Here is a 26,328-nt window from a genome sequence, read left to right on the forward strand (position 1 = left end):
GACCTCCAGAACGAATTAAGTTCTTAACCTGAGGTACCATTGTAATTAATAATAATGTTTGCCTTTTTAACTCAGTCATTGCAGCTGATAATTTCTGATACAATCGTACCTCGGTTCTCAAACGATCGAAAACTGGAAGTGAGTGTTCCGGTTTTCAAACGTCCTTTTGGAAGCCGAACGTCCGAAGGAGCTTCCATAGCTTCTGATTGGCTGCTGGAGCTTCCAGTAGCCAATCAGACGCCACGCTTTGGAAGTCGAACGGACTTCCATTCGACTTCCGAGTTATGACTGTATCTGGAATATATTTACTGATACTTTGCAGACAATGTTTTTGTCAATGTATCGTGCCAAACATGGCCAGTGTTTCTTCTCCGCTCTGTGATTTCTGCATTGCAGGGGGTTCGACTCATTGACCCTTCTGATTCTACACTTCTAGGATTCTATTTGTATATAAAGCCCGAATCAACTTGGGACCCAAACAGAGCAGCTTTCCCAGTGCTGCCCTCCCCAACAATAACCTCAAAATAGTGCACAGTTGGAGGTTGGCTGTTTTGAAGTGGGAACAATGAACAATGGCTGGCCAATTTCAATTAGAACCACAGCATAGGTGGATGTGTGGCTTGGGGGCATATGCAGAGTGCCCATTCAACATGCCAAACCAGGGGTCAGCAAACTTTTCCAGCAGGGGGCCGGTCCCCTGTCCCTCGGACCTTGTGGGGGGCCAGACTATATTTTGCTCCACAAATAACCCAGAGATGCATTTTAAATAAAAGCACACATTCTATTCACGTAAAAACATCAGGCAGCCCCCACAAATAACCCAGAGATGCATTTTAAATAAACGGACGCATTCTACTCATGTAAAAGCACGCTGATTCCCAGACCATCCGTGGGCCGGATTTAGAAGGCGATTGGGCCAGATCCAGCCCCTGGCCCTTAGTTTGCCTACCCATGCCCCAGACAGTTTGAGTAAGGTCAATAATAAAAGGTCTTTCCATTAACACGTCCTCCCTGTAGCTATCCAACACAGATTATAGCTAACTTGCCACAAATAGAAGGGTATTTACAGTGTACTTTATTTTGTGCTGACTCAGTCCCACAAGTTTGCTGACTCACGCTTGACCAGCTGTAGGGGCAGGCACACCCAAATCAACCCTTCCTTGTCCTTTTTCTCTGCATGCGTAACTTGCATACACTAAAAGTGTGTGGGGTTTTCCTCCCCCAGTTCACATCTCATCCCTGCGGATCATCGGCATCAGCGAATCCCAACCTTTGGAAGAGCACGTCGTGGATTTGAACCAGTTCATGCCGGTGGGCGGCGTTTACCATTTCGATGCCCTGAAGCTCCCGCCTCAAGCCAAGCTCGTCAAAGGCTGGACCATGGTGGAAGTGAGTTTCATCTGAAGAGGAAATGAGTAGAATTGTGCTTTGCTTGCTGAAAGTGCCCTTCTCACCTGGACACTGGGTTGTTGGGGGTGGAAGGCAAGGGAGAAGATCCATGAGGACTAGGAAAAGGTAAAGGGACCCCTGACCATTAGGTCTAGTCGTGGCCGACTCTGGGGTTGCGGTGCTCATCTTGCTTTACTGGCCGTGGGAGCCGGCATACAGCTTCCGGGTCATGTGGCCAGCATGACTAAGCCACTTCTGGCAAACCAGAGCAGCGCATGGAAACACCGTTTACCTTCCCGCCAGAGCGGTACCTATTTATCTACTTGCACTTTGACGTGCTTTCGAACTGCTAGGTTGGCAGGAGCAGGGACCGAGTAACGGGAGCTCACCCCATTGCAGGGATTCAAACCGCCGACCTTCTGATCGGCTCTGTGGTTTAACCCACAGCACCACCCGCGTCCCTCCATGAGGACCAGTAACTTCCAATTTTGCTAATGGATCAAACATTGCTCCGCAGGTCTCTAGACACCCTTCTCATGTTTTATTGGCACACTTGGAATCTAGAAAAAGGGATTTCCCCTTAATATTTCTCCTCAGTCCTCTTCTCTGGCATCTGCCATGCTCCCGTTAGCCAGTACACTGCTCTCTGAGCAGCAAGCCAGGTGGGCAGGTAGAGGAATGAGTTCAAGGTACTGGTGTTCAACTTCCTATACAGCTTGGGACCAGGATACCGAAAAGATGGTCTCCTGTACTCTGCAGCAGAAGAAATCTTCCAGATGCCACCTTATCAGAAGGTCTGTTGTGCCCAATGTAGGAACTTGGCCTTTAACCTGGTGGCCCCTTACCCTTTGAAACTCCCTCCCACTATGTATCAGGCAGGCACCATCTTTGTTGTTGTCATTTCAAGGCCTGCTGGGAAACCTTCCTTTTTAAGCAGCCTTTTAAGTGGAGATTTTTTAAATCTCATTTGGTATCTGCATTGGATTTGAAATTCATTGTTTTAAATGAGATTTTTCTTTTAAAAAACGTGTTTATATATGAAGGATTTGTTTATATATATGCCTTTTATTGTGGATTTCACAGTTCTGTTATCGTGAAGCGGCTTCACGGGAAGCGATTCATAAATGAAATTTGGCAGAGGAGGAAAATTCAGGTTCTACTCCAGCTTAAGTTTTGATCTTGATGCTTGATGTGTAACTTCAAAAAGAAGAAATCTGAATGCTCACATATTGTACTTTGGCATGCGCACTAACGTACAAATTGTAATATAAGATGCAGCCCAAAGACTGATAATTCTTAGTGGCTCACATCAACAGACAGCTGATGGCCAAATGGCAGAGAATCAGAAAATTATAAAGGTGCAGTTTTGGGATTAAGGTTTTGAGATTGCGCTGTTACAATTTTTGTGTAGACAGCAGCCAACTTTTTTGTGTAGACAGCAGCCAACTGTTGAAGTTAGACTTCAAGTTTTGATCTGGAGAGAAAAAAATGTTTTGAGCTATAGATCCTCACATCAAGCATTGGACCCTACTTAAACTCAAATGGATTTAAAAGTTAACTCACAATCTTTACTGGAGATTCAATTCTCAAGGGGCAGATTTTATGTCTTTTTGTGAACAGTCCAGTTATAGCACATTTCCCAAAATCATTATTAAGTATCAAATCAATAGATTGCTATGTTGTACTTCAGGAACTGTTGGTGACTCTTCAGGCTACTGAAATTCATACTTCCAAGCCAATAAATATATTCAGTTGCTTGGGAATGCGAATCAGAAGTGAGCCCGACTCACTGGGTGAAATAGGTCCATTTTTCAGACCGCAATGATGTTTCACGCTGCAAAATGAAAGACAACTGTAGACGACTGAGTGATTCTTAACAAACACGACTGTTGCGTCTTCTCTGCTACTTGCCAAAGGTGCTGGACACAGGCTTGGAGATCTATCCCTACGAGGCAACATGTGACGAAAACGAGGATCCTTCTTCCGTGACTGTAGGGCTCACAGTCCGACTGCTTGACAGCGTGATCTTTTTCGAAGAGCCTCTGATTGCAAGATGGGATGCCAAAGGTTTGATACGTCCATAAGCGAATGATGCAACCAGTTGCTCAATTCCAGCCTTTATCTACCTGGTGACGCCAATGGAGGGGTAGAGCGTTTGCAGGGGGAGAACTGGCGGATCGGGATTGCTTAACCCTTTCTCGCTCCGTCAGTTCTCCTCTGCCACTCTTTCTCCATACAATTATTTTTTACCTCCAGCTGCTGCCTTGCAGGTTACAAATAGGCCTCCCTCTCTCTCTCTCTCTCTCTCTCTCTCTGTGTGTGTGTGTGTAGAAATCAGCATGAGTTGCACACCTCCAAGAAAAGGGTTAAGCACCTCCTGCCCACCTCCCCACCAGAACTCCAAATGATACCCAGAGGCATTCCTGGTAAAGTGAAGATGATAGACAGCTAGAACCTCTGTCTACACTTTGCAGTGCGTTTGAATGCCTTGCTAAAAGGATAGAAACAAACACAGTGGTACCTCGGGTTACAGACGCTTCAGGTTACAGACTCCGCTAACCCGGAAGTAGTACCTCGGGTTAAGAACTTTGCTTCAGGATGAGAACAGAAATCGTGCAGCAGCGGCAGCAGGAGGCCCCATTAGCTAAAGTGGTGCTTCAGGTTAAGAACAGTTTCAGGTTAAGAATGGACCTCCGGAACGAATTAAGTTCTTAACCCGAGGTACCACTGTATACCGTTTCAGAATAAGCAAACAGCGGAGAGGAAACAGCATGGCATGTGCCACAGGCAGGCGTCAGATGTGCAACATTGGGGAACATTTGTCCTGAACATCTTGGGGGAAGGGAAGGATGGCAGAGAACGTGCTTTGCTAGTTTCTGTCCTGGGGGATCTCCAACTAAAACGGGGGTGAGGAACAAATTCTGGCCAGTGGGCTGGATTCTGACCACCCCATCCCCTGCAGGTCATTTTAAAGGTTGCCCACCCATCAGTTGCCGAGATTAGAACCATGTCAGATGACCCAGAGTAATGTTTTGCCTTCTGAATAATATCCTCTGCATCACCAGTTTGAATTCAGACCAGCAGTGCAAAGTTGTATTTGTGCTTTTGGCCTTCCTGTAAGCTTTGATCCAAGCAGGGCTTGCTAATCAGCATTGACAGCAAGCCCCACTTGCAAAAGGAGCAATTGAGAATGCACAGTTCTTGGTCGATCCTTTGCAGCCATAACTCTATCTGCCCCACACCTGCTGTCACATGTAGGGCAGATGGGCTGGGGAGTGGGGGATTGGCCTCGTGGGCCAAGCTGGAACCTGTGCCCCGTCCAGTTTTGCCTCCAGGTTGGCATTTGCCCACTGCTAAGCTGAAAGGACCTGGTTAATAATAATAATAATAATAATAATAATAATAATAATAATAATAATAATTTATTATTTATACCCTGCCCATCTGGGGAACACTAAAATACAGGTTTCAGGTGAGACCTCTCTGAGACCCCCGGAGAGCTGCTGCCAGTCTGAGCCGACATTACTGGGCTAGATGGATGAGACACCTGATGCGGTATCAGGCAGCTTTCTACATGCTCTCTGTGACTCCATGCCTTTTGGGGTACCATAATAATAATAATAATTTATTATTTGTACCCCACCCATCTGGCTGGGTTTCCCCAGCCACTCTGGGTGGCTTCCACAGAGACCAAAAATACACTAAAATGTCACACATTAAAAACTTCCCTGAACAGGGCTGCCTTCAGATGTCTTCTGAATGTCAGGTAGTTGTTTATTGCTTTGACATCTGATGGGAGGGCGTTCCACAGGGCGGGCGCCACTACCAAGAAGGCCCTCTGCCTGGTTCCCTGTAGCTTTGCTTCTTGCAATGAGGGAACCGCCAGAAGGCCCTCGGCGCTGGACCTCAGCGTACGGGCAGAACGATGGGGGTGGAGAGGCTCCTTCAGGTATACTGGGCCGAGGCCGTTTAGGGCTTTAAAGGTCAGTATCAACACTTTGAATTGTGCCTGGAAACGTACTGGGAGCCAATGTAGGTCTTTCAGGACCGGTGTTATGTGGTCTTGGCGGCCAATCCCAGTCACCAGTCTAGCTGCCACATTCTGGATTAGTTGTAGTTTCTGGGTCACCTTCAAAGGTAGCCCCACGTAGAGCGCATTGTAGTAGTCCAAGCGGGAGATAACCAGAGCATGCACCACTCTTCCTCAGACAAAACCCTCTTCCTTTGTTCCTTTGAAAGCGAAATATTGGAGAACGGACGACATCGGGGATGTGGTGTACAACATGCAAGAGAAAGAGATCGCTTTCAAAATGAACGGCTTCTTCACCGTAACGCTGATGCAGGATGCGCACCTCAACATGCCCTACCAGTCTTGGGAACTCCGGCCCAATGGGACTGACGAAGCCTTCCTCACCATCCTCACCACCTTCGCTGAGGTGCAGATTCAAATCAAGGTATGCAGCTACATCCTGTAGCCCAATTCCGTCTGTATGTTAACTAGGAAGGAAGTCCTGCGCAATGCAATGGGACTTAGGGCCGTAGAGTTTGCAGGATATTTCAGGGGTCTTTTTAGAGCTTTTTAAAAATAAAAACTTTCCTTCTTTTCTTTTCTTTTAAGAAAAAGAATTCCTCTAGCCCTTTTACTTGTGGCCATACAAGGAAAAATAGGTGTAGGGACAATTCTACCCAACTTCTTACCCAGTTCATTGAGTGGTTAATGTGCATAACAGCTGGCCATTGTGCACATTCACCAGGCCTCATGTAGAACATGCCCATAATCTGTCAATAAGGTTGTGAACTGTCCTGAGATCTATGAAGGAAGGGTGTCAAACAAATTTAATAAATGAATAAAATAAAATAAAGGGGGAATTGTGCACATTTCCCAACCAATAAGCACAATCTCCAATAGGTGTGTGATCAGGGGAGGGATTGCAAGAGTTTAGCTTCCCAGTGGCCTGTGGTTCCCTGGCAGATAGATGCCAACATGTGCATCCTATCTGCCCTGCATACTGATTGGTAAAAGGTAAACGGACCCCTGACCATTAGGTCCAGTAGCAGACAAATCTGGGGCACGGAAACGCCATTTACCTTCCAGCTGGAGTGGTATCTATTTATCTACTTGCATTGGCATGCTTTCGAACTGCTAGGTTGGCAGGAGCAGGGACCGAGCAACGGGAGCTCACCCCGTTGCGGGGATTCGAACTGCTGACCTTCTGATCGGCAAGCCCACAGCAGTCTAACCCACAGTGCCACCCGCGTAGTGGTTCTTAAATTTATTATTTACATCTGCAATGTAAAGTTAGGTACAGGGTGGCCACCTGTAACTTTTTACGGTTAGGGGTCCTGAATTGGCTGGCACTGCATTTTTCAGCTGCTTTTGCCGCTGTGCCACAACAATCTGCTCCATTTGATTTGCTGTCTTGGGCTTGTTTACATCCATGCCCACATCAGAGACTCTGGGAGAGAAGGATGTGGCACACCGGCTCCTCTCTGAGAATAGCCAGGAATGTGGAATTGGTGGCTTTCAAGATGTTGCCTGTCTGCAACTCCTATCATCTGTGACCTGTGGCCAGGTTGATGGGAGTTGGAGTCTAACAGCACTGGGCATGCCACAGATTTGCCGGCTGGCAGTGCGATATTCCCCTATACTCCAGAAGTAACCCTTCTCTGCTGTAAGGTGGAAAGTGCCCTTCCATCTTCTATTTGGGAGGGTAGAGGAAGAAGTGTGCATTGGCTGCCAGATGTTTACGGCATGATGGCAGCAAACTGATGATAACCCTTGCTTTGCTCCCGGAGGCAGCTCAATCAGTGTATGTTAGCTGGAATCACCACCATGGAAGACACCACTCTTCTTTCTGATCTGAGAGGGGTGTGGATGAGCCCGCTAGCTCTCACCATTGCTCTGAAGAGGGCTGGAATGAACATCTTCCCGGCGGAATACTCTCCTAAGTACGTCTCCATCAACAGAAAGGTAAGAGACCAGGCCTAACTGTCTACACCCATTCATATTTTACTTTTGGTTGCAATGCCTCATTTTTCAGAAGCGTCCAGGGCAGCGTACAAAAAGCGTGAATGGAAACAAAAAGCCGAGCTACCAAATAGATGACCAGGGAGGTCAAAACGAAACTTGAGTGGAGAAGGCACTTTAGCCTAAAGTATCGCTGTGGGTTAAACCACAGAGCCTAGGGCTCAGAAAGTCGGCGGTTCAAATTCCCGTGACGGGGTGAGCTCCCGTTGCTCGGTCCCTGCTCCTGCCAACCTAGCAGTTCAAAAGCACGTCAAAGTGCAAGTAGATAAATAGGTACTGCTCCGGCAGGAAGGTAAACGGCGTTTCCGTGCACTGCTCTGGTTCGCCAGAAGCAGCTTAGTCATGCTGGCCACATGACCCAGAAGCTGTACGCCGGCTCCCTTGGCTAATAAAGCAAGATGAGCACCGCAATCCCAGAGTCGGTCACGACTAGACCTAATGGTCAGGGGTCCCTTTACCTTTACCTTTTATCATTGGAAATTATGCAAACTCTCAACTACAGATGGAGATTTGCACCCATTCAGCATTCTGAAGCAATCTGAGCTGATTCGTGTTCAGAATGGATTTTGCAATGGATTTTACAAAAAATGAACCAAATGCATTTTGAAGGGTGTATTTTAGGATAAAATACATTGAGAAATGTGGGCATTGAAACCCCCCCAATATTTAAATATATTCTGTGCTAGAATACAGAACTTGCCGTCTTTTTCGCTCTATAAGACGCACCAGACCATAAGACGTACCTAGTTTTTGGAGGAGGAAAACAAGAAAAAAAACATTCTGAATCCCAGAAGCCTGAACAGCAAGAAGGATCGCTACGCAGTGAAAGCAGCAATCCCTCTTGGTTTTCTGGCTTCTGGGATAGCTGCGCAGCCTGCATTCACTCCATAAGACGCACACACATTTCCCCTTACTGCTTAGGAGGGGAAAAGTGAGTCTTATAGAGCAAAAAATACGATAGATATGAATTTCTGTAGCCCCATCAGCCTGAGCCAGCATGGCTCCATTATCCAAGGGTGGTTAGAATTGTTGCCCAGCCAAACCTGGAAGGCCAGAGCTTCCTGCAGCTCTGCCCCATCCTCCTTGCCTTTATATGTTGTTGGCATCTGTCTGTCTCGAGAGACAATGGAGTGTACCTCCACGGGAGAAGTCAAACTGTAGCGACCTCCCCAGGGGTGCAAGGCTAGGCAGTGTGTATGGAGGTCCTGGGTGCCCAGATGAGAAGACCCCCATCTCTGCCTCGCTGATGTGACCCAAAGGAAAGCAGAGCAAGATATTTAGTAGCAGCCTGGATGCAGGAATTGTTGGAAAGTGGTGTACCATCCAACTGTCTTAGGGACTCCACTCAGGATTTGTATAGGGTTTTCTCCCAAGCCTTTTCTTCTCCCAAAGATATCCTAAAAGGCAGTGGAGGTTTAGGGTCAGAGTTTTCCTTCTCCTAGACGGGCTACCTTCCCAGGTTGAAGAGCCCCATCTGCCCTTGACTTCCTTCTACAGCATGTACAGAAACCGCCCTCTTGACCACTGGAACCACTATTGGTCTTGTCTGCTCAATCCGCCGGAGCCTGTCTTTACATGTTATAATAATAATTTATTATTTATACCCCGCCCATCTGGCTGGGCTTTCCCAGCCACTCTGGGCGGCTTCCAACAAAATATTAAAATACAGTAATGCATCAAACGTTAAAAGCTTCCCTAAACAGGGCTGCCTTCAGATGTCTTCTAAAAGACTGGTAGTTGTTGTTCTCTTTGACATCTGGTGCAAGTGTGTTCCACAGGGCGGGTGCCACTGCCAAGAAGGCCCTCTGCCTGGTTCCGTTATAACAAGTAAACATAGGGTGGTGGTTTGTGTTTGCGTGCTGCATGTTGACAGAGATGGGCAACATTTATTTTATTGATCTGGGGGCATCGAGAACACAAGATCCCACCTTCCATTAAAGAGAGACGATGTTGAATGCTTTCAGGTGGAGAGGTGTTTCAGTCTTCTGTTTCTATCTTCTTGTTTTTAGACACTTTTAGCAGAAATCACCAGTTACCAGCAAATGGCACTCATCGCATCTTCCTTTGCCTTCAGCTGGAGCAAGTGGAACTTGCTGAGCGGAGAGGAAAATGTGGTCTTCAAGGTACGTATGGGCTGTGCTACTTTGGTTTCGTTTTCAAACTCCTTCCCTGCATTCTACAAACAGGAGCAGGCAGCTTTCATGTGCTTTGCCCTCATCTCCTGTGCAATTAGGTAGCCATTGATGGTGGGCAAGGCAGGCAGGGAAGACCACCTGGTAGAGGCATTTGGCCCTCTCAGAATCTGGACATAGACACCCAGTGCTGATGGTGAGTGTGCTAACCCTGCACCAGGGATCAGAATGGTGCCTGGCTTCCCCTTTGCACTCTGGGAAACACAGGGTTAAGCAAAGCAAACTTGGGTCTCCAGCTGCTTTTGGACTACAATTCCCATCATCCCTGACTACTGGTCTTGCTTGCTAGGGGTGATGGGAGTCCAAGAACATCTGGAAACCCAAGTCTGGGAAACACTGGTTTAAACCATGGTTATATAGCATTATGTGAGGGATGCGGGTGGCGCTATGGTCTAAACCACAGAGCCTAGGACTTGCCGATCAGAAGGTCGGCAGTTCAAATCCCCGCGATGGGGTGAGCTCCCGTTGCTCTGTCCCAGCTCCTGCCAACCTAGCAGTTCAAAAGCGTGTCAAAGTGCAAGTAGATAAATAGGTACCGCTCCGTCGGGAAGGTAAACGGCATTTCCGTGCACTGCTCTGGTTTGCCAGAAGCGGCTTAGTCATGCTGGCCACATGACCTGGAAGCTGTCTGCAGACAAATGCCGGCTCCCTCGGCCTATAGAGCGAGATGAGCGCGCAACCCCAGAGTCGTCCATGACTGGACCTAATGGTCAGGGGTACCTTTACCTTTATATAGCATTACATATCTGCATCAGTGCTGTAATTCACATTAACCAGGCACTTTCAGGTTGGTTACAAGAGCAAACCTGGTTAGCACTAATGAGGAAGATGCCAGGCTATATAAAATGCTTTGCAGGGAAATGATGGTTAAGGGGTTCACACGAGGAGGAAGCTTATCAGTCCATAGAAAGTGTTCAAAAGAGACATTGCCCAGAACAGGCATAGGCAAACTCTGCCCTCCAGATGTTTTGGGACTACAGTTCCTATCATCCCTGACCACTGGTCCTGTTAGCTGGGGATAATGGGAATTGTAGTCCCAAAACATCTGGAGGGCTGAGTTTACCTTTGCCTGGCCTAGAATGTGGGGATTAGGGGACGGCAGTGCAGAAACCTAGCAGAGAGAGTGAGTGTGCAAAGCTTGTTTCAGCCTTCAGCAACTGAAACCAGACTTGTACACACCACCAGCTCAAGGGCTAACCCCTCCAGATGACTGCAGTCCCCCTTATTCCCAGCCGTCGGCCATGCTGGCTGGGGCCAATGGGAGCTGGGGTCCCACAGGTTAAAGGTAAAGGGACCCCTGACCATTAGGTCCAGTCGGGGCTGACTCTGGGGTTGCAGCGCACATTTCGCTTTTTTGGCCGAGGGAGCCGGCATACAGCTTCCAGGTCATGTGGCCAGCATGACTAAGCCGCTTCTGGCGAACCAGAGCAGCACATGGAAACACCCTTTACCTTCCCGTCGGAGCGGTACCTATTTATCTACTTGCACTTTGATGTGCTTTTGAACTGCTAGGTGGGCAGGAGCAGGGACCGAGCAACGGGAGCTCACCCCGTCACGGGGATTCGAACCGCCGACCTTGTGATCGGCAAGTCCTAGGCTCTGTGGTTTAACCCACAGTGCCACCCGCGTCCTGTCCCACAGGTTAGCCCTTCTGAAAAAGGAAGATTTTGGTGCTACCCTCCAGCCCCCCATTTTTCTAAACAAACAAACATTACTACTTCCAAGCCCATCAGGTTATTGGCTATAACAACTCCTGGCTGTCCTGTTGGTAGATCTGTGAACACCTTTCAAAAGAGCCAGTATGGGATAAAGACTGGGCCCTCCTGATGTTTAACGGGCAGAGAGCTCAGAGGCTCCAGCTCACCGAGGACAGCGACAACTTCTCAAAGAACATAGCAGAGGACACGGAATTCCACTCCACCCTTTACCACCTGATCAAAGACTTTGGCAGCGAAGAAGCAATGGAGAGAATTAGGCAGGCCCACCATCTATTCATTGACGTTGTGTACCAGTTGCTGCTTTCTACCAAGCTACTAACGTACTCTTGAGAAGCCACGTACCGCTTAAGAACTTTATTGAGTCGAAGACACTCCTGTCAATAAAATAAGAGCTTGACGTTTGCGATAGGTTCAACATTTCAGATGCATTTTTTCCTCCAGAAAAAAAATAAATACCATACTTTGTAAGCTGTTTGTGGACAAACTATATTCACTCCCAAGTGTTTCCTAAAACATGTTTCCTAAGATCTTGCAGCTTCGGTACGATTGGGGGGAGGGAGGGAAGAGAGATTTTTAAAAATTCAGAAGCATCAAACTGTGTTTCGTTTTGAACTGAATTATCAGGAAATATCTTGCAAGGGCGGGGCCTCCAGAAACATCAAAATGCTGTACCTGTAAGCTGCATGGGGACTTTGGATGATGTTGAAAGTTCAGAGAGCTTGAAATATTATCTACCCCTTTGCACCTGCCCACTGAAAACCACATGGCAGGACTGCTCCCCATCTTGATGTCCGAAAGGTACCTCATCTTGAACTCCCACCAGTGAATTATACGGGAGGTGGAGCTTGGTGCTGGAGGCGGGTATATGGCCACAGCAGCTGCTGCATGGATGTCCAAGCATCGCCTGTCCCGACAGGGGCTCCTTCTGCTGGCCTCTGGAAGGAGAAGCCCAGGAGGAAGGTGGAAAGAACAGCAAGGAGCACCACCGCAAAGATGGAGACGAAGAGAGTCTTGCTGGTCCTGCAGATGGAAGTCTGGAGAGAGGAAGCCCAAGAGAAGAATCTGCTATACCTGTAGGGAAGAAAAAGATGTTGGCTATTTGCAGACTAGTTGCACTGCAGAAGGCGTGCTGGGGAGACCACACATTACAAGGAGCACAAAATAACTGTAAGGTAAAAGGGGACCCCTGACCATTAGGTCCAGTCGTGACCGACTCTGGGGTTGCGGCGCTCATCTCGCTTTACTGGCTGAGGGAGCCGGCGTACAGCTTCTGGGTCATGTGGCCAACATGATTAAGCCGCTTCTGGCGAACCAGAGCAGCACACGGAAATGCCGTTTACCTTCCCGCCGGAGCGGTACCTATTTATCTACTTGCACTTTGACGTGCTTTCGAACTGCTAGGTTGGCAGGAGCAGGGACCGAGCAACGGGAGCTCACCCCGTCGTGGGGATTCGAACTGCCGACCTTCTGATCGGCAAGTCCTAGGCTCTGTGGTTTAACCCACAGCGCCACCCGCGTCCCTAAAATAACTGTAGCTAGGTTTTAATAACAAAAACTCCTTTTACATTAATTGTAATATATCAATAAGCATGACCCATCCACCAACCCGACCACCAGGGAACAGAGAGAGCTAGGTGCTGCTCTTTATATACTATACCCAACAGCTTAATTAACATAACTTAACAGCACCTGCTATACTGCTTCACAGCTGTAAAACTAGGTCACGTTATTTGCTCTGGCCCTTAAAGAAATACACATCTTGTGGAACAATAATGAACCTTCAAATTTAAAGAGACCATTCAACAAAAGCATGTTTGGAGGAGACTTTTGGTGCTTTATGCTAGGACTCAATTGGCAACAGCATAGGCAGTCCAGACTTGCTGCAACTTGTTGTGTTCCAACACGTGCTAAAGTGAATCTGAAGATCTTCATTGGATTCATGGAGCAAGGACCTGCTGAAATGTGCTCCAATTTCCCTTTTTGGAATTTTGGTTTTAGGATGGTTGAGCCGCCATCAGAAATGGGTTGGGCCACAAGGAGGACCAAAATGGGTAGGCAGGCAAGGGACAGAGGACAAAAGTGTTGGGATACTGCCAGGGAGATATAGTCCATCATGGCCCCAAGCCAGCTGCTGGACGATCCATCGATCCCTGTAGTCACGCAGCTTCTAGCGACACGAGTTTCCTGGAAATACCTTGCCACATTCCAGGGCTCGTGCACACTCTTTATCAGCAGATAATGCACAGCAGAAGATGCACAGCAGGAGAGCATATTTACAGACTTTATTCAGCATTGATCAGAACAAGGAAAAACATGACTGTTCTGCGTCAGAGTCTCCGACAGACTATGAACGAAAGCAACAGCAAACTTAAACATCCTGTGAACAGGAAATACGCAGGCTGTGACACAAACATCCTGCTCCCTTTTAAGGTGGAACGGAAATATCCTAACAAAAAGAAGGGGGGGGGGTCAGGATCTGTGTCTTAACATTACAGCCCCACAATTTAACAATGTAACGTTGTTAACCTCTCCAAGGATCTGTGTGGGCAATGGGAAATCTCTTCCATGTCGATGGACATCAGAAACAAACGCCGGCCACACCATGTGTATGTTCACCTTTCAATGTGAGCTGAATTCCTCCCTCTCCCTGCTCAGGAGCTGCCTTTATTTGCTGCCACCAACTCAGTCGCTTGAAAACCCCCAAATTCCAAGCATGCCCTCTGCCACTTACAGTGAGTGCAGCCCCCATTTCGATGAGCTGCTTTCCTTTTCGCTCAGCTTCCAAGCTTTGCCTCCTCGCGTCTCTGAAGCCAGTGGTTCCAAGGGAGTGCTTCTGTAAGGGAGAATTTCATGTAAGTCTGCCGCCGGCTGGCGAGATTATGCATTGCTTTGACAAAAGGATTAGCCCCTCAAATGCGCCGAGACTTTTCATTGCAACCGTATGAGGGGGAACTATAGGGCCTAGGACCCTTGTATCTACGGGTCCGCCTCTCCTGGTATGTCCCACAGAGGACCTTACGGTCCTCAAACAAAAACCCCTTGGAGGTCCTAGGCCACAGGGAGCTTAGGCTGGCCTCAACCAGAGCAAGGGCTTTTTTGGCTGTGGCTCTGATCTGGTGGAACGCTCTGTCACAAGAGACTAGGGCCCTGCGGGACTTGACATCTTTCTGTAGGGCCTGCAAGACAGAGCTGTTCCACCAGGCCTTTGGTCAGGGCGCACCCTGACCCCTGTCTTTGGTCATTCTTCACAGAACTCTAGCCCAATGGTTGCCCTCAGTTTGATTTGAACTGATTTTATAATGAATTGATTTTAGAATGCTGTATTATTTTACTGTTGTTAGCCGCTCTGAGCCCGGCTTTGGCTGGGGAGGGCAGGATATAAATAATATTTTATTATTATTATTATTATTATTAACTACCTTATGTGCTTCGGGTTGCTACACAAGACTCCTGGAGGGCATAAGAGGGATTTGCCAAATGCAAAGTTTCTAGTCCTCTGCAACATTTCCTTCCCAACGCTTTCCCTCCAGAATATTATCATCCTTACAGCTTTAATCTATTTCCCCAGCCAAACTGGCCCCCAAGGCAGCTCACGATATTAAACACAACCCAGTCCAACAGCATGCAGTTAAGCTTTAATTGAAATTGTACAGCCAACTACAAATACCAACAAGAGAAAACCTACAGACAGCTTTGATATCATGGTCCGGATCAGGGGTTGCCACCTTGGTGACCTCCAAATACTGTTGGACTAGAGTTCCCACCGTTTGTGACCACTGACTTAAGAGTTAAGAACCACTACACTCAATAGGGTCAATTGCCACATCCTGTTCTCACAGAGGCCTCTGGGAAGCCTGCAAGCAAGACTCAAGCCCAACAGCATTTTCCAACTTTGGAATTGGAGCCCAGAGAGTACTATGTTGGCTACCCCTGGTCTAGACAGTATCCTAGACCACCACCACCATAATAATAATAATAATAATAATAATAATAATAATAATAATAATTTTATTTATATCCCGCCCTCCCCAGCCGAAGCCGGGCTCAGGGCGGCTAACAACAATCAAATAATCAAACAGTCAAATAGTCACACAATCTAAAATATTGCATTATAAAAATTAATTAAAATCAAATTGATGGCAACCAATTAAGCAAAATTCTGTGCAGGTTGCCAGAGGAGGGAGTCAGGCTGCGCCCTGACCAAAGGCCTGGCAGAACAACTCTGTCTTGCAGGCCCTGCGGAAAGATGTCAGGTCCCGCAGGGCCCTAGTCTCTTGTGACAGAGCATTCCACCAGATTGGAGCCGCAGCCGAGAAGGCCCTGGCTCTAGTTGAGGCCAGCCTAACCTCTCTGAGGCCTGGGACCTTGAGGATGTTATTATTTGCAGACAAAAGCTTTGAATAATAATAAAAACAATAATTTTCATTATTTATACCCCACCCATCTGGCTGGGTTTCCCCAGCCACTCTGGGTGGCTCCCAACAGAGGACTAAAAACAGAATAAAACTTCAAACATTAAAAACTTGTTTTTTGTTTTAAAGTGAATATAAAGCAATGGACTAAAATATGCTGGCTTGGAAGGGAGCAAGATAAAAAAGGGGCCACTATAGAGAGGGACCTGGATCTCAGGTACTTGCAATCACCTTCTCTGGACATGTGTAACTTTTGGAAAGAGGTTTATGGGGAGATATTTCCATTGGATGTTCTCTTGATATAAGGAACTCGCAGAAACTTTCATCTCTCACACACAAATGTGCTGTATAACTATAGCTTAAACCAAGGTTATCCAACTCTGAATGGACCAATCTGTCCATTTTCGTTTCTCTTTTTTAAGTTTCAGAACTCCACATCAGTTTGCAACAATTTTTTTTTAAAAGTCCTCACGAAAACTCATCGGTGAATTTCTTCTAATAGACACAACTTCACATTTGATTTTGCTTATTAGACGCTGTAAACCAATTCCCCCTAATGCAGTGCATTTTGTATGTTATCTTCACTAACATAAGCATTGCTACAAATGCTTTTCCCATATAGATTTTTGTGCCCATTACACAGCCGGGAAACTGCATTGCACAATTTGGAGAAGTCCAAATTTCGAATTAGGAAGGTTTGCCTTTAAATGTGAACTGAATCAAATTTCTCCTCCCCCAGACTTAGCAGTGACCCCCAGATTCACAGGTGCTTTCCAGGTAGGGAGTTAGAAGGAAAACAATTTACCACCATTCATCAGAAAGCAATACCTTTGGGGGGGGAACATATGAGGTGCAACTTTGACATTGGCTTCTGGGGCCAGAATGTGCAAGAAGCATAGAGACTTACTTGGGCTCAGTGTGCTCTTCCTCCGACTCAGCCCAGGAAGGCGAGCTTACGTACCTCTGCAACAAAGGGCGCTTCTCGCCTTGCTTTGCTCCCATTAAGCCCCTGTTGGAAGAAGAGATTAGACCTAATTGCTTCGCCCTTGCAGAGCAGACGCTGCCGGATTTACGTATAAGCTAAACAAGCTATAGGTTAGGGCCCCACTCTCTTGGGAGGCCCCCAAAAAATTTAAAGGAAAAACAAACCTGGTTGTAGATTTCAAAAATATAAGATAAAAAAACAAATAAAATAAAACCCACACACAGCAACCGTGTTTTGTTTTGTGTTGTGTAGGCTCTGAAGATGTAAGTAATGGGCCCCGCCTGCTAGCCTGCTCCCTAAAATGTCACTGGTTTGCTCATTTCTATATACAGTGGTACCTTGGTTCTCAAACTTAATCCCTTCCGGAAGTCCGTTCCAAAACCAAGGTGGGCTTTCCCATAGAAAGCAATGCAAAACGGATTAATCCGTTCCAGACTTTTAAAAACAACCTACAAAAGAGCAATTTAACATGAATTTTATTGACTAACGAGACCATTGATTCATAAAATGAAAACAATAATGATATAAAAAAATCATTTAAAGTTACAGCTTAATAATTATTTCACTATTGATATACCTCTTCTTTATTGTATTTCACTATTAATATACTTCTTGACTATATTTCAGTTCAACAATTACTTCGATAAAATACATATTTTGTTATGTGCAAATGGCTTTACATACCTATTAGGTCCATAAATGACCATATAGCATATATTCAGCACAAAAAACAGGGACAATTTGTTGTTGACAAAGGACAGCTGGACATATAAAGGGCCCCATTGCATTCAGTAGCTTAGGGTCTCATCAAACCTAAATCCGGCCCTGGGAGCAGATCATTGCCATATATGCAGAATACCTTCGGCGTAAGAAAGTCCAGACACTTCCCAATGCAGAACATTATGGATTTATCACACGAAAGCTAAACTACGTGTTGTGGGGCAGTTAATCACAGGTAAGGTTGGAAGAAGAGAAGAAGAGTTTTGGATTTGATATCCCGCCTTTCACTCCCTTTAAGGAGTCTCAAAGCGGCTAACATTCTCCTTTCCCTTCCTCCCCCACAACAAACACTCTGTGAGGTGAGTGGGGCTGAGAGACTTCAGAGAAGTGTGACTGGCCCAATTCACCCAGCAGCTGCATGTGGAGGAGCGGAGACGCGAACCCGGTTCCCCAGATTACGAGACTACCGCTCTTAACCACTACACCACACTGGTTGGACAAATCAATCAAGCTTCTCTCTTTTCTATCAAGTTCTCCATCTTTCTGCAGCAATTTGTGATATATATATATAAAAAAAAATCAACAAAAATTCACAAGCATTTTAGCATTATTTTCTCCTCCAACACACAATTTTGTATCCGGTTTTGACTAATATGCACCAGCTATTTCCTCCCAACACAAGGCAATGTTATTTTTTACAAATGTATGGGTTGTACGCACATTTCCCTCAAACTGTTCTTCCAAAGAAGTTCTCCTGTCGCCGTTATTATATATCTTTAGATGCCAGGCAAAAACATGCCACTTTAAATAATCTATGGCCTGCAGAAATGTAGCTATTACGACAACTATTTTATGATTAGGCTGCCTGTCAGTATACTTTTTGCTATGCTTTTATCACTGATGTTCCGTAATGTGCTTTTAATGCTGCACACTGCCCTGGGATCTTTTGATAAAAGGCAGTATGTAAATTGAACAAATAATGCTAAATAATAATAATAATAGTTTTCTTAGCACAGAAGAGAGAGGAGCAAATTGTTCTTCTTCCTGATATTCCAAATCATTGCATTAGAACCTGCTTAAAAGGCCAGTATGAAGACATCTCAATAGGTGGTGTCCAGGTTAAGATACAGTTCACTAGGCTAGTGTCCCAGAAGCATGTTTCACAATATAGCTCCTGCCTGTACTGGGAACTGAAGTACTGTATTTTCTGGCGTATAAGACTACTTTTTAACCCAGGAAAATCTTCTCAAAAGTCGGGGGTCGTCTTATACACCAGCTACAGCAGCAGCTCCTGCAGCAACTCCCCACCAAAGGACAAAATGACAGCAAATTTAATCAGAGGACATCAAGCTCTCTAAATGAAGCAGAAATATGCTTGGAAATTGGCCCCAGAAGCCCCCCCCCAATCACCAGCAACAGAACGACCCTAACCGCTCCTGGTAGTAGACCACTAGCAAATTCCACGAGAGCGGCTCAACAAAAGAAGTAAAAATTCCCCCCAAAATGCTTCAGCAGGTCCGACAAAAGCAATAACCGAGTGAAGTTCAGCGACGTCCTAGCGATTGAGGAAGCGAGCCAAAGAGGAAGCCATCTGGCTCGCTCCTCCATTTAAACGGACCCGGCCATGCCAGGCCCGCCCCCTGGGACACTGGGAAGTGGAGTAGATTTCCAAGCCGGACTGGAGACTGGTTTTTTAAAAAAATTACTTGGTGTGTGTTGGAAGAGGGGTAGTCTTATACGGCGAGTATATCCCAAACTCTGTATTTTAACTGGAAAAGTTGGGGGTCGTCTTATACACCCAGTCGTCTTATATGCCGGAAAATACGGTACTTGAATTCCAAACATTTTTAAGGTATTAGTGAACACACACAGTGCATATCCATCTCTTTCAACCACACCAACTCCTTTCTTACCAACTAGGGCGCCTGTTGAATTTGTCACTTTTGTCACTTCCATCTGTTTCATTTAACTGGGCCTTTGGAGAAAAAAGGAGAGGAGAGTTCAGCGTGTATTTATCCGATACATCAATGGCAATAAACGATCGGTACTGGAAAATGCCTACATACCAGCGGCAAAACAGCATTTCCAGTATTCCTAGGCAAGGTTGCAATGCTAACTCGGCGTAGGGATGGAGGCTACATAAAATAAGAGACACTGCTTGTTGGGTTCTGCCTTTGAGAGCTTACACGCCCTGTGGTTTTCTATGCAAAAGTATCGCTCACATGAACCAAGTACAACTTAGCAATATATAAGAATAGATGCCGTTGTTGATATTCTTATCTCAATATGTCCTTCTGCAACTCTTCAGCGGTGTAAGAGTACCTGGTCTCACAAATGTGTACAAGTTAGTACAGACTGGTCCAATGCACGGACCTCCGAGTCCTTTTTGTGCGGCCCTTGGCAACATTTGACAGCCTCCCCCCCTCGCCACAGCCCTCCCACTGGCTTCCCAAAGCTGGTTAAGCAAGGTGCTGGGCTTTGGAAAGGAGGTAATTGACAGGGTCCTAGAGCAGGCATAGGCAAACTCGGCCCTCCAGATGTTTTGGGACTACAACTCCCATGATCCCTAGCTAACAGGACCAGTGGTCAGGGATGGTGGGAATTGTAGTCTCAAAACATCCAGAGGGCTGAGTTTACCTATGTTTGTCCTAGAGTAATCCCACCTCCTTCCCCAAACCTAGTTAATGCTTTCCAAGCTTTGAGAAGGAGGTGGGAGGGTGTTAGGATCTCCTTCCCAAAGCCCAGCACTTCACTTAGTTGGCTTTGGGAAGGGTGTGTGTGTGAAATTTTAACCCTGCTCCCCCTTCCCCGCACAACATGGCAGTGTGCGGTCCACAGCTTCCACGCTGAAGCATTATAGCAGACCATTTACTATGAAAAATTGGGGCGCCCTAAGTTAGTAGATGCTTTTAATCTTTTGTTGGAAGCCGCCCAGAGTGACTGGGGAGGCCAGATGAGCGGGGTATAAATAATAAATCATTATTATTATTATTATTACTAATACTATTACTTTTCACTGAGCAAATATCTCTCCGTGGAATTCCACTTGGACCCCAAGCTGATATGGTGCTACAAGGAACGGATGATTCCATTGATGTTAGTTTCTCATATATATTTTTTCAAATCTTCATTGCGGCTCTTCACGTTTTCCATGTCAGCTTGCAATTTTGTTTTACAGCCTTTGCAAAAACCCACCAACCTTTTAGTGCACAATCCGCCCTCCTCATAGATTTTCCTCCTAAACATACACATTTCTGAGAGCAAGCGCCCCTAGCAAAACACATTTTTTTTGTATGCGTGTGGTTGGAGAACGGCATTGCAAAATTTGGAGGTGTGAGCGTGTCAAAGCTTTGCTGCGTTTCAGCTCTCATATTTTTTCAGAAAAATGCAAATCGGGCATTTTCATGCAAACCAAACCAAGCGCCAGCCGCATCTGTAGATGCAAACCAAACCAAATTTCTTCCCTGTCCCTAGATGTTAATCACATGTCAGCTCCCTTTTCTGAAATGAGTAGCGCTTGACCACAGACACATAATTTCACGTTCCCTGCCTCTCCCCTACAGAAGCCATTGATGTGGGTTGGATATAGGGACATGCAGAGTGCCATGGTGTTATGACACAGATAAAATATTACACTAGGTTGCGTTTTGCAGCAACACCAGATGTGCTGCTACTTGGGGCTTACCTTTGAGAGTGCAAGAAGAAGAATAAAAACCAAGTGGCAAGGAGTAACAGGTCATGTCAACAAAACTTCAAAAGGAAGAGCAAGGCTTTGCAAACTATTGCCAGTTGAAGAAGCATCTCCTCCATCCAATTCCTTTAAAAGGCTACTCAGCGAGGACACCAAAATGTTGCCCGATTGTAAATTCCACTTCAATTGTCTTTCTGAATCTTTTCAAGATTCTTTCCTGTATTACATTTCAGGTCATTTAGAGGCATAAGCATACCATGAGAAAAACCAAGCCTGAAATGTTGCAGTTCAGGCAGCCAACTGTTTTTTTGAGATTTTTACTCGCAGGGATTTTCCAAGTTCCCAAAATTTCATTCAGAGTTTTTTTTTTATTTAAGGGCATCTTCCTCCTTGTGAGTTGCTTCTTCTAGGGAATCAGGTGGCAGAATACGGAGAAGCAGAACAGAGGGCAAGGCAAAGAGCGAGCAAAGCGTAGCAGCAGGTCATGTTCAGAATCAGCTCCAATTTGAGCATTTATGTCTAATGTCCCTGCTAGGTTTACTTGAAAGTGTTAATGTTGGTTTCTTATTTTCCCAGTCTAAGTTCAGTTCACACTGTTTTTGCATACATTTGTGGAGTAAATAAATTTTTAAAAAATCATGTGAATATCCATGTGCATTTTCATGCCTGTCTCTGACACACCTCTTTTTGTAGCCAACTTTGTTTAACACATTCATATTTGCAAGCAGTTTTCCCTTAACAGAAGGCTTTCTTTGTGCAGTTTTCACTAACGTTACACATTCTGCTATCTGCACTCTTTGGTTGGAGAATGACACAAAATTTTAAAGGAGGGAGTGCTTTTCGAAGGAGGAAGTGCAAATTTGGCGAGTCCGCATCAAAATGTGAGCTAGACGAATTTCTCCCTCATCCCCCCTTGAAAGTGCTTAAAGGTACTCATTAAACTTTCAACACAGGATGCACCGCCAATAAACTTGAAAAACTGTATTTTCAGGGTTGCGGCCACTGTTTGCACAACTCTTGAGTTCCACTTGAACCATCAGCACTAGAAAAACAAACTCCTATCAGTAACTTGCATTTTGCTCCAGACCAGCATGTTGTATTATTCTACAGAAGCTAATCTCATCAGAACGTATAGCCTACAGATGGTTTCTTCAACGACTGATGCTGAACACATTCTACTCTGTATATATCACCTGCATCAGCTTCACATACAAACCAACTCCAATTATTTTGCTTCGGCCAGTGGTGGTAATGGAGCAAAGTTACCATGCAGAGTATTGATTCTCCCTCCTGCTTGAGGCTTAACCAGACATTGCTCACACTTTCAAAATATCACAGCCCTATGAGCTAGAACTTCTTTATAAAAAGCAAGCGGATTGTCAAAATGCCAAATTCTGCAAAGGATGGCAATTTGGTTGTTTGCGTAGAATAATTAAAAAATGAAACCTAGTTCAAGAGACGTCACACACCCAAATTTGACTTCAGAGCCTTCTTTAAGGAAAACATGTCAGGATTTGTTTTTTTAAATCACATCATTGGAGTGGAGATCAATAGAGACCAAGATTGCAGCAGGGCAGAGCATAGGAAAGAGCAGGTTACAGTGGTACCTTGGGTTAAGTACTTAATTCGTTCTGGAGGTCCGTTCTTAACCTGAAACTGTTCTTAACCTGAAGACCACTTTAGCTAATGGAGCCTCCTGCTGCCGCTGCGCCGCCAGAGCCCGATTTCTGTTCTCATTCTGAAGCAAAGTTCTTAACCTGAAGCACTATTTCTGGGTTAGCGGAGTGTGTAACCTGAAGCGTATGTAACCTGAAGCATATGTAACCCGAGCAGTGGCGTAGCGTGGGGGGTGCAGGGGGGGCTGGCCGCACCGGGCGCAACATGGGGGGGCGCGCTCGTACTTGCAGCTCTCTGCCCCTGCTAAAATCCATGGGTTAGGGGGAGCAAATTACTTGCCTTGCCCCGGGTGCTGACAACCCACGCTACGCCACTGAACCCGAGGTACCACTGTATCAGGGGCAAAGTGTGCAGAGAACTAGAAGCTTAGAACTGCAGCAACATTTGTACCTTTAAGGAACCAGAGAGCTTTTTAACCGAAGATTCATCTGCAACAGCAATAAGAGTAGGGGGAGAAAATGAATCTATAGCACAGCTAAAGGTCTGCAGGGCTAATCAAGGGCTACTAGCCATAATAACTATGCTCTGCCTTCACATTTTGTTGGCCTCTGAGAGAACAGGATGCTGGACTAGATGGCCCATTGACCTGAGCTGGCAAGCTCTTATGGTCTTTTTAAGCCCACACACAGCAGAGAAAGAGAAGAGGAGCTTGGATTTGATATCCCGCTTTATCACTACCTGACGGAGTCTCAAAGCGGCTAACATTCTCCTTTCCCTTCCTCCCCCACAACAAACACTCTGTGAGGTGAGTGGGGCTGAGAGACTTCACAGAAGTGTGACTGGGCCAAGGTCACCCAGCAGCTGCATGTGGAGGAGCAGGGAAGCGAACCCGGTTCACCAGATTACGAGTCCACCGCTCTTAACCACTACACCATACAGGCCAGGGGTGGTTGGTACCCACTGCAACCAGTAGGCCAGAAGGCTGGTCAGGTGGTGCCAGAGCAAATGCCAGGCATGGCAATTGTGTCTCTGTCTTCCTCCCTGCTGAGTCCTACAAGGGAAAACACAGATGAGGAGGGAGGTGAAAGGCAGTGGACTGCTTGTCAGTAAGGAGACAGGCAGGCAGACTGAAGGTCCATTCATCCTAATGGGCCAGCCTCCACTAGCTCCACTAGCCTCCCCAGTAAGAGAGTCCAAGACGCTCAGCGTGCATCAGATGCTCAGCAGTCACCTGCATGTTGCGGGGAAGCAAGGGAGCAAATGGTGGCAGCTAATGCAAGGCCAGGTCAGGACCTCGCCAGCTGTTACCTCGGTCCCCAAGAGAGCCGAAGGACTTTTCGTTCTGGAGCAGCACCTGCTTCAGCTCCTCCAGCTCCACGTGCTCCCTGGCGTACGTACGCTTCAAGTTCTCCACGTGCTGAATCATCACTTCTACAGCTTTACTGGCCCGGCTCTCCTGAGAAACAGAAAGTTAGGGGGGACAAGCCGGAGACCAGCCGGAGAATTTCCAGAGTGCAAATGCAGAACGAGCCACTGAGGCCGATGGGAAGTGTAGCCCCAAAAACACATCTGGAAGGACGCCGGGCTAATTTGTTCCAGAGCTGAGCTCACCTAAAGCGTTGAGGGGAAAAGGAAGAGGACAACCTGGCGAGCCACGGAATGGCTCCGGTAAACACTGGACTGTACAATCTGATCTGCACACACAGTGGAAGGCAGTGATTTGCTTCTATTAAGATAGGGAGTTGAGGACTTCCAGCTGCTGCAGAGGATAATGGCGGTGTGCTGAGTGTCGTCTGTGACACGGAGCCGGCAGAGAGGCTTGGAGGGCAGCGCTAGAGCTCAGTGCACCCCCAAACCCACCCCCCACAGGAGTGGGGGAACCCAAGAGTTCCAGCAGAGTGAGAATTCTTGCCCCCCCAAGCACCCCCGGCTTCTATTAAGATAGAGAGTTGATTCTTCAGCCTAAGATGCCACGGGGGGAGTCAAAACTAGTATCCTCTGTCTGTAGCAAAGATTTCCTAAAAAGAATATACTTGCAGATTAGAGCTTCTAGTTCAGCCTGCCTTCTGCTGTGCTAGCTTTCTACTTGAGCAGGCGGGTGTGCTTTACATAGGAGAGTATTAAAAATGCATTTCCCCCTTCCAACTGCAGTCTACAGAGGTTCAGTCCATTCTCTTACTTGATCCTGCTGCAACTGCTGACTAGGCTCAAACAGCTCTGTTCCAATTACGATTAATTACAATTAATTACGATAATCTTTATTGCCATTGTCCCATACAGAACAACAAAATTGAAAAATCTACATAAAACATTCAAAACCCAACAAGCCTGCTATCCCAGCTATCCCAACCTGGTTAGCCCCCTAAAAACTCTGATACCCCATTTTTAAATACAATATACTCCGTACACTGCGTTTAAAACCAAAATTGCATTTGGGTAGAAACCCTTTCTCAGGCGGCTAGTCCTAGTCTTTATAACCCTGTAACTTCTTCCAGAAGGCAGAAGCTGAAAGAGATCATTTCCGAGGTGCGCACTATCCTGCGCTATCTTTGCAGCTTTCTTATGGCACCTGGAAGCATAGATTTGATTCGAGGTGGGAAGCATGCACCCAATTATTCTCTCCAATTATTCCAAGCTGCATATGCACGGTGTTTTTCACATCAGAGGATGTCTACACCCGAACGAAGCACACAATCTTTTTTACTTTCCCCTCCCCACACGAAGAACTCCTCTTCGTGAAGTTGTCATCTGCACAGGCATGACACCTGTCTCTAAAGCAGACTCTCTTCTGAAGTGCAAAGCGAATGCAGCTTAACTTTCCTTGTCAGATTGAAGCTGGTTTGAGAAAAAATAAATGCATTCAAGCATCAGTATTTGTCAAGAAACCACAGGGTTGGTATGGATTGTGGCTAATATGTGAATGCTGCTTCAAAAATTAGCAGTGGGAGCTCGCTGGGCGCGGAGCATGCAGTAATGTAAGCATAACCATATAGTAAACATGATCAGATGGACAATTCCTGAGCAATATTGGTCTTGCCCACGGGATGGGACTGAAGCCTCACTGGGCCAGAGTGGATGGGGGGGGTGAGGGGTTAAGGAGAACCCCCTTGTACAAACAGGAGTCCTTATGCTAGCTTCAGGTTAGTTTAATCTGGCCCTTAGTGCCTTTAATCATTATCAGAGACCAGACCCTGCAAGTGTCCCTATTTTTTAGGGACAGCCCTGGATTTACTGAAGCTGTCCCAGCTTCTGATTTGATTCCAGAATGTCCCGCTTTTCCTTAGAACATTCCAGAACCTATTTTTCTGGGGGGAAAAGCACTGGCGACAGCAAATGAGTAAACCGACAGAGGATGGGACCTTTGCTCTCTGCTCAAGTCCACACAAGTTGTATGAAATAGCACAATGCAAAATAAATCTCCAGGGTAAGTTTCAGCCAAGTCGAGGTTCTACTTCAAATCCGTTTGTGGATTTTACTTAGAAATCAGGCATTCAACAAAGCTGTTCAGGATCAATGCATGGCTTTTCCTTCTCATGAGAACCACAGCAGTCTTCCTGGCACGAGAGCCTCTGCTGC

At 46.3% G+C, this 26,328-nt stretch overlaps 2 protein-coding genes across 9 annotated transcripts in view; one reads left to right on the top strand and one right to left on the bottom strand.

Moving 5' to 3' along the window:
* LOC310686824 (GTPase KRas) overlaps positions 1-11,795 on the top strand; it is a 263,944-nt gene extending 252,149 nt beyond the window's left edge. For all 8 annotated transcript variants that reach the window (XM_083461126.1, XM_083461120.1, XM_083461116.1 and 5 more), the window contains 6 exons: positions 1,226-1,389; positions 3,306-3,456; positions 5,629-5,843; positions 7,190-7,360; positions 9,427-9,540; positions 11,382-11,795. In XM_083461126.1, coding sequence (XP_083317252.1) covers positions 1,226-1,389; positions 3,306-3,456; positions 5,629-5,843; positions 7,190-7,360; positions 9,427-9,540; positions 11,382-11,657 — 1,091 coding nt within the window. In that variant the 3' untranslated portion in view covers positions 11,658-11,795. The remainder of the gene's footprint in view (positions 1-1,225; positions 1,390-3,305; positions 3,457-5,628; positions 5,844-7,189; positions 7,361-9,426; positions 9,541-11,381) is intronic.
* IRAG2 (inositol 1,4,5-triphosphate receptor associated 2) overlaps positions 11,667-26,328 on the bottom strand; it is a 62,859-nt gene continuing 48,197 nt past the window's right edge. The window contains exons 31-37 of the mRNA XM_083464292.1: positions 24,061-24,208; positions 23,203-23,240; positions 19,511-19,579; positions 19,358-19,419; positions 16,647-16,748; positions 14,059-14,160; positions 11,667-12,398 (exon numbers count right to left, since the gene is read on the bottom strand). Of these exons, the coding sequence (XP_083320418.1) occupies positions 12,155-12,398; positions 14,059-14,160; positions 16,647-16,748; positions 19,358-19,419; positions 19,511-19,579; positions 23,203-23,240; positions 24,061-24,208 (765 nt within the window). The 3' untranslated portion in view covers positions 11,667-12,154. The remainder of the gene's footprint in view (positions 12,399-14,058; positions 14,161-16,646; positions 16,749-19,357; positions 19,420-19,510; positions 19,580-23,202; positions 23,241-24,060; positions 24,209-26,328) is intronic.

Source organism: Podarcis liolepis (genome assembly GCF_965112155.1).
Source record: "Podarcis liolepis genome assembly, chromosome: 10".
Lineage (NCBI taxonomy): Eukaryota > Metazoa > Chordata > Lepidosauria > Squamata > Lacertidae > Podarcis > Podarcis liolepis.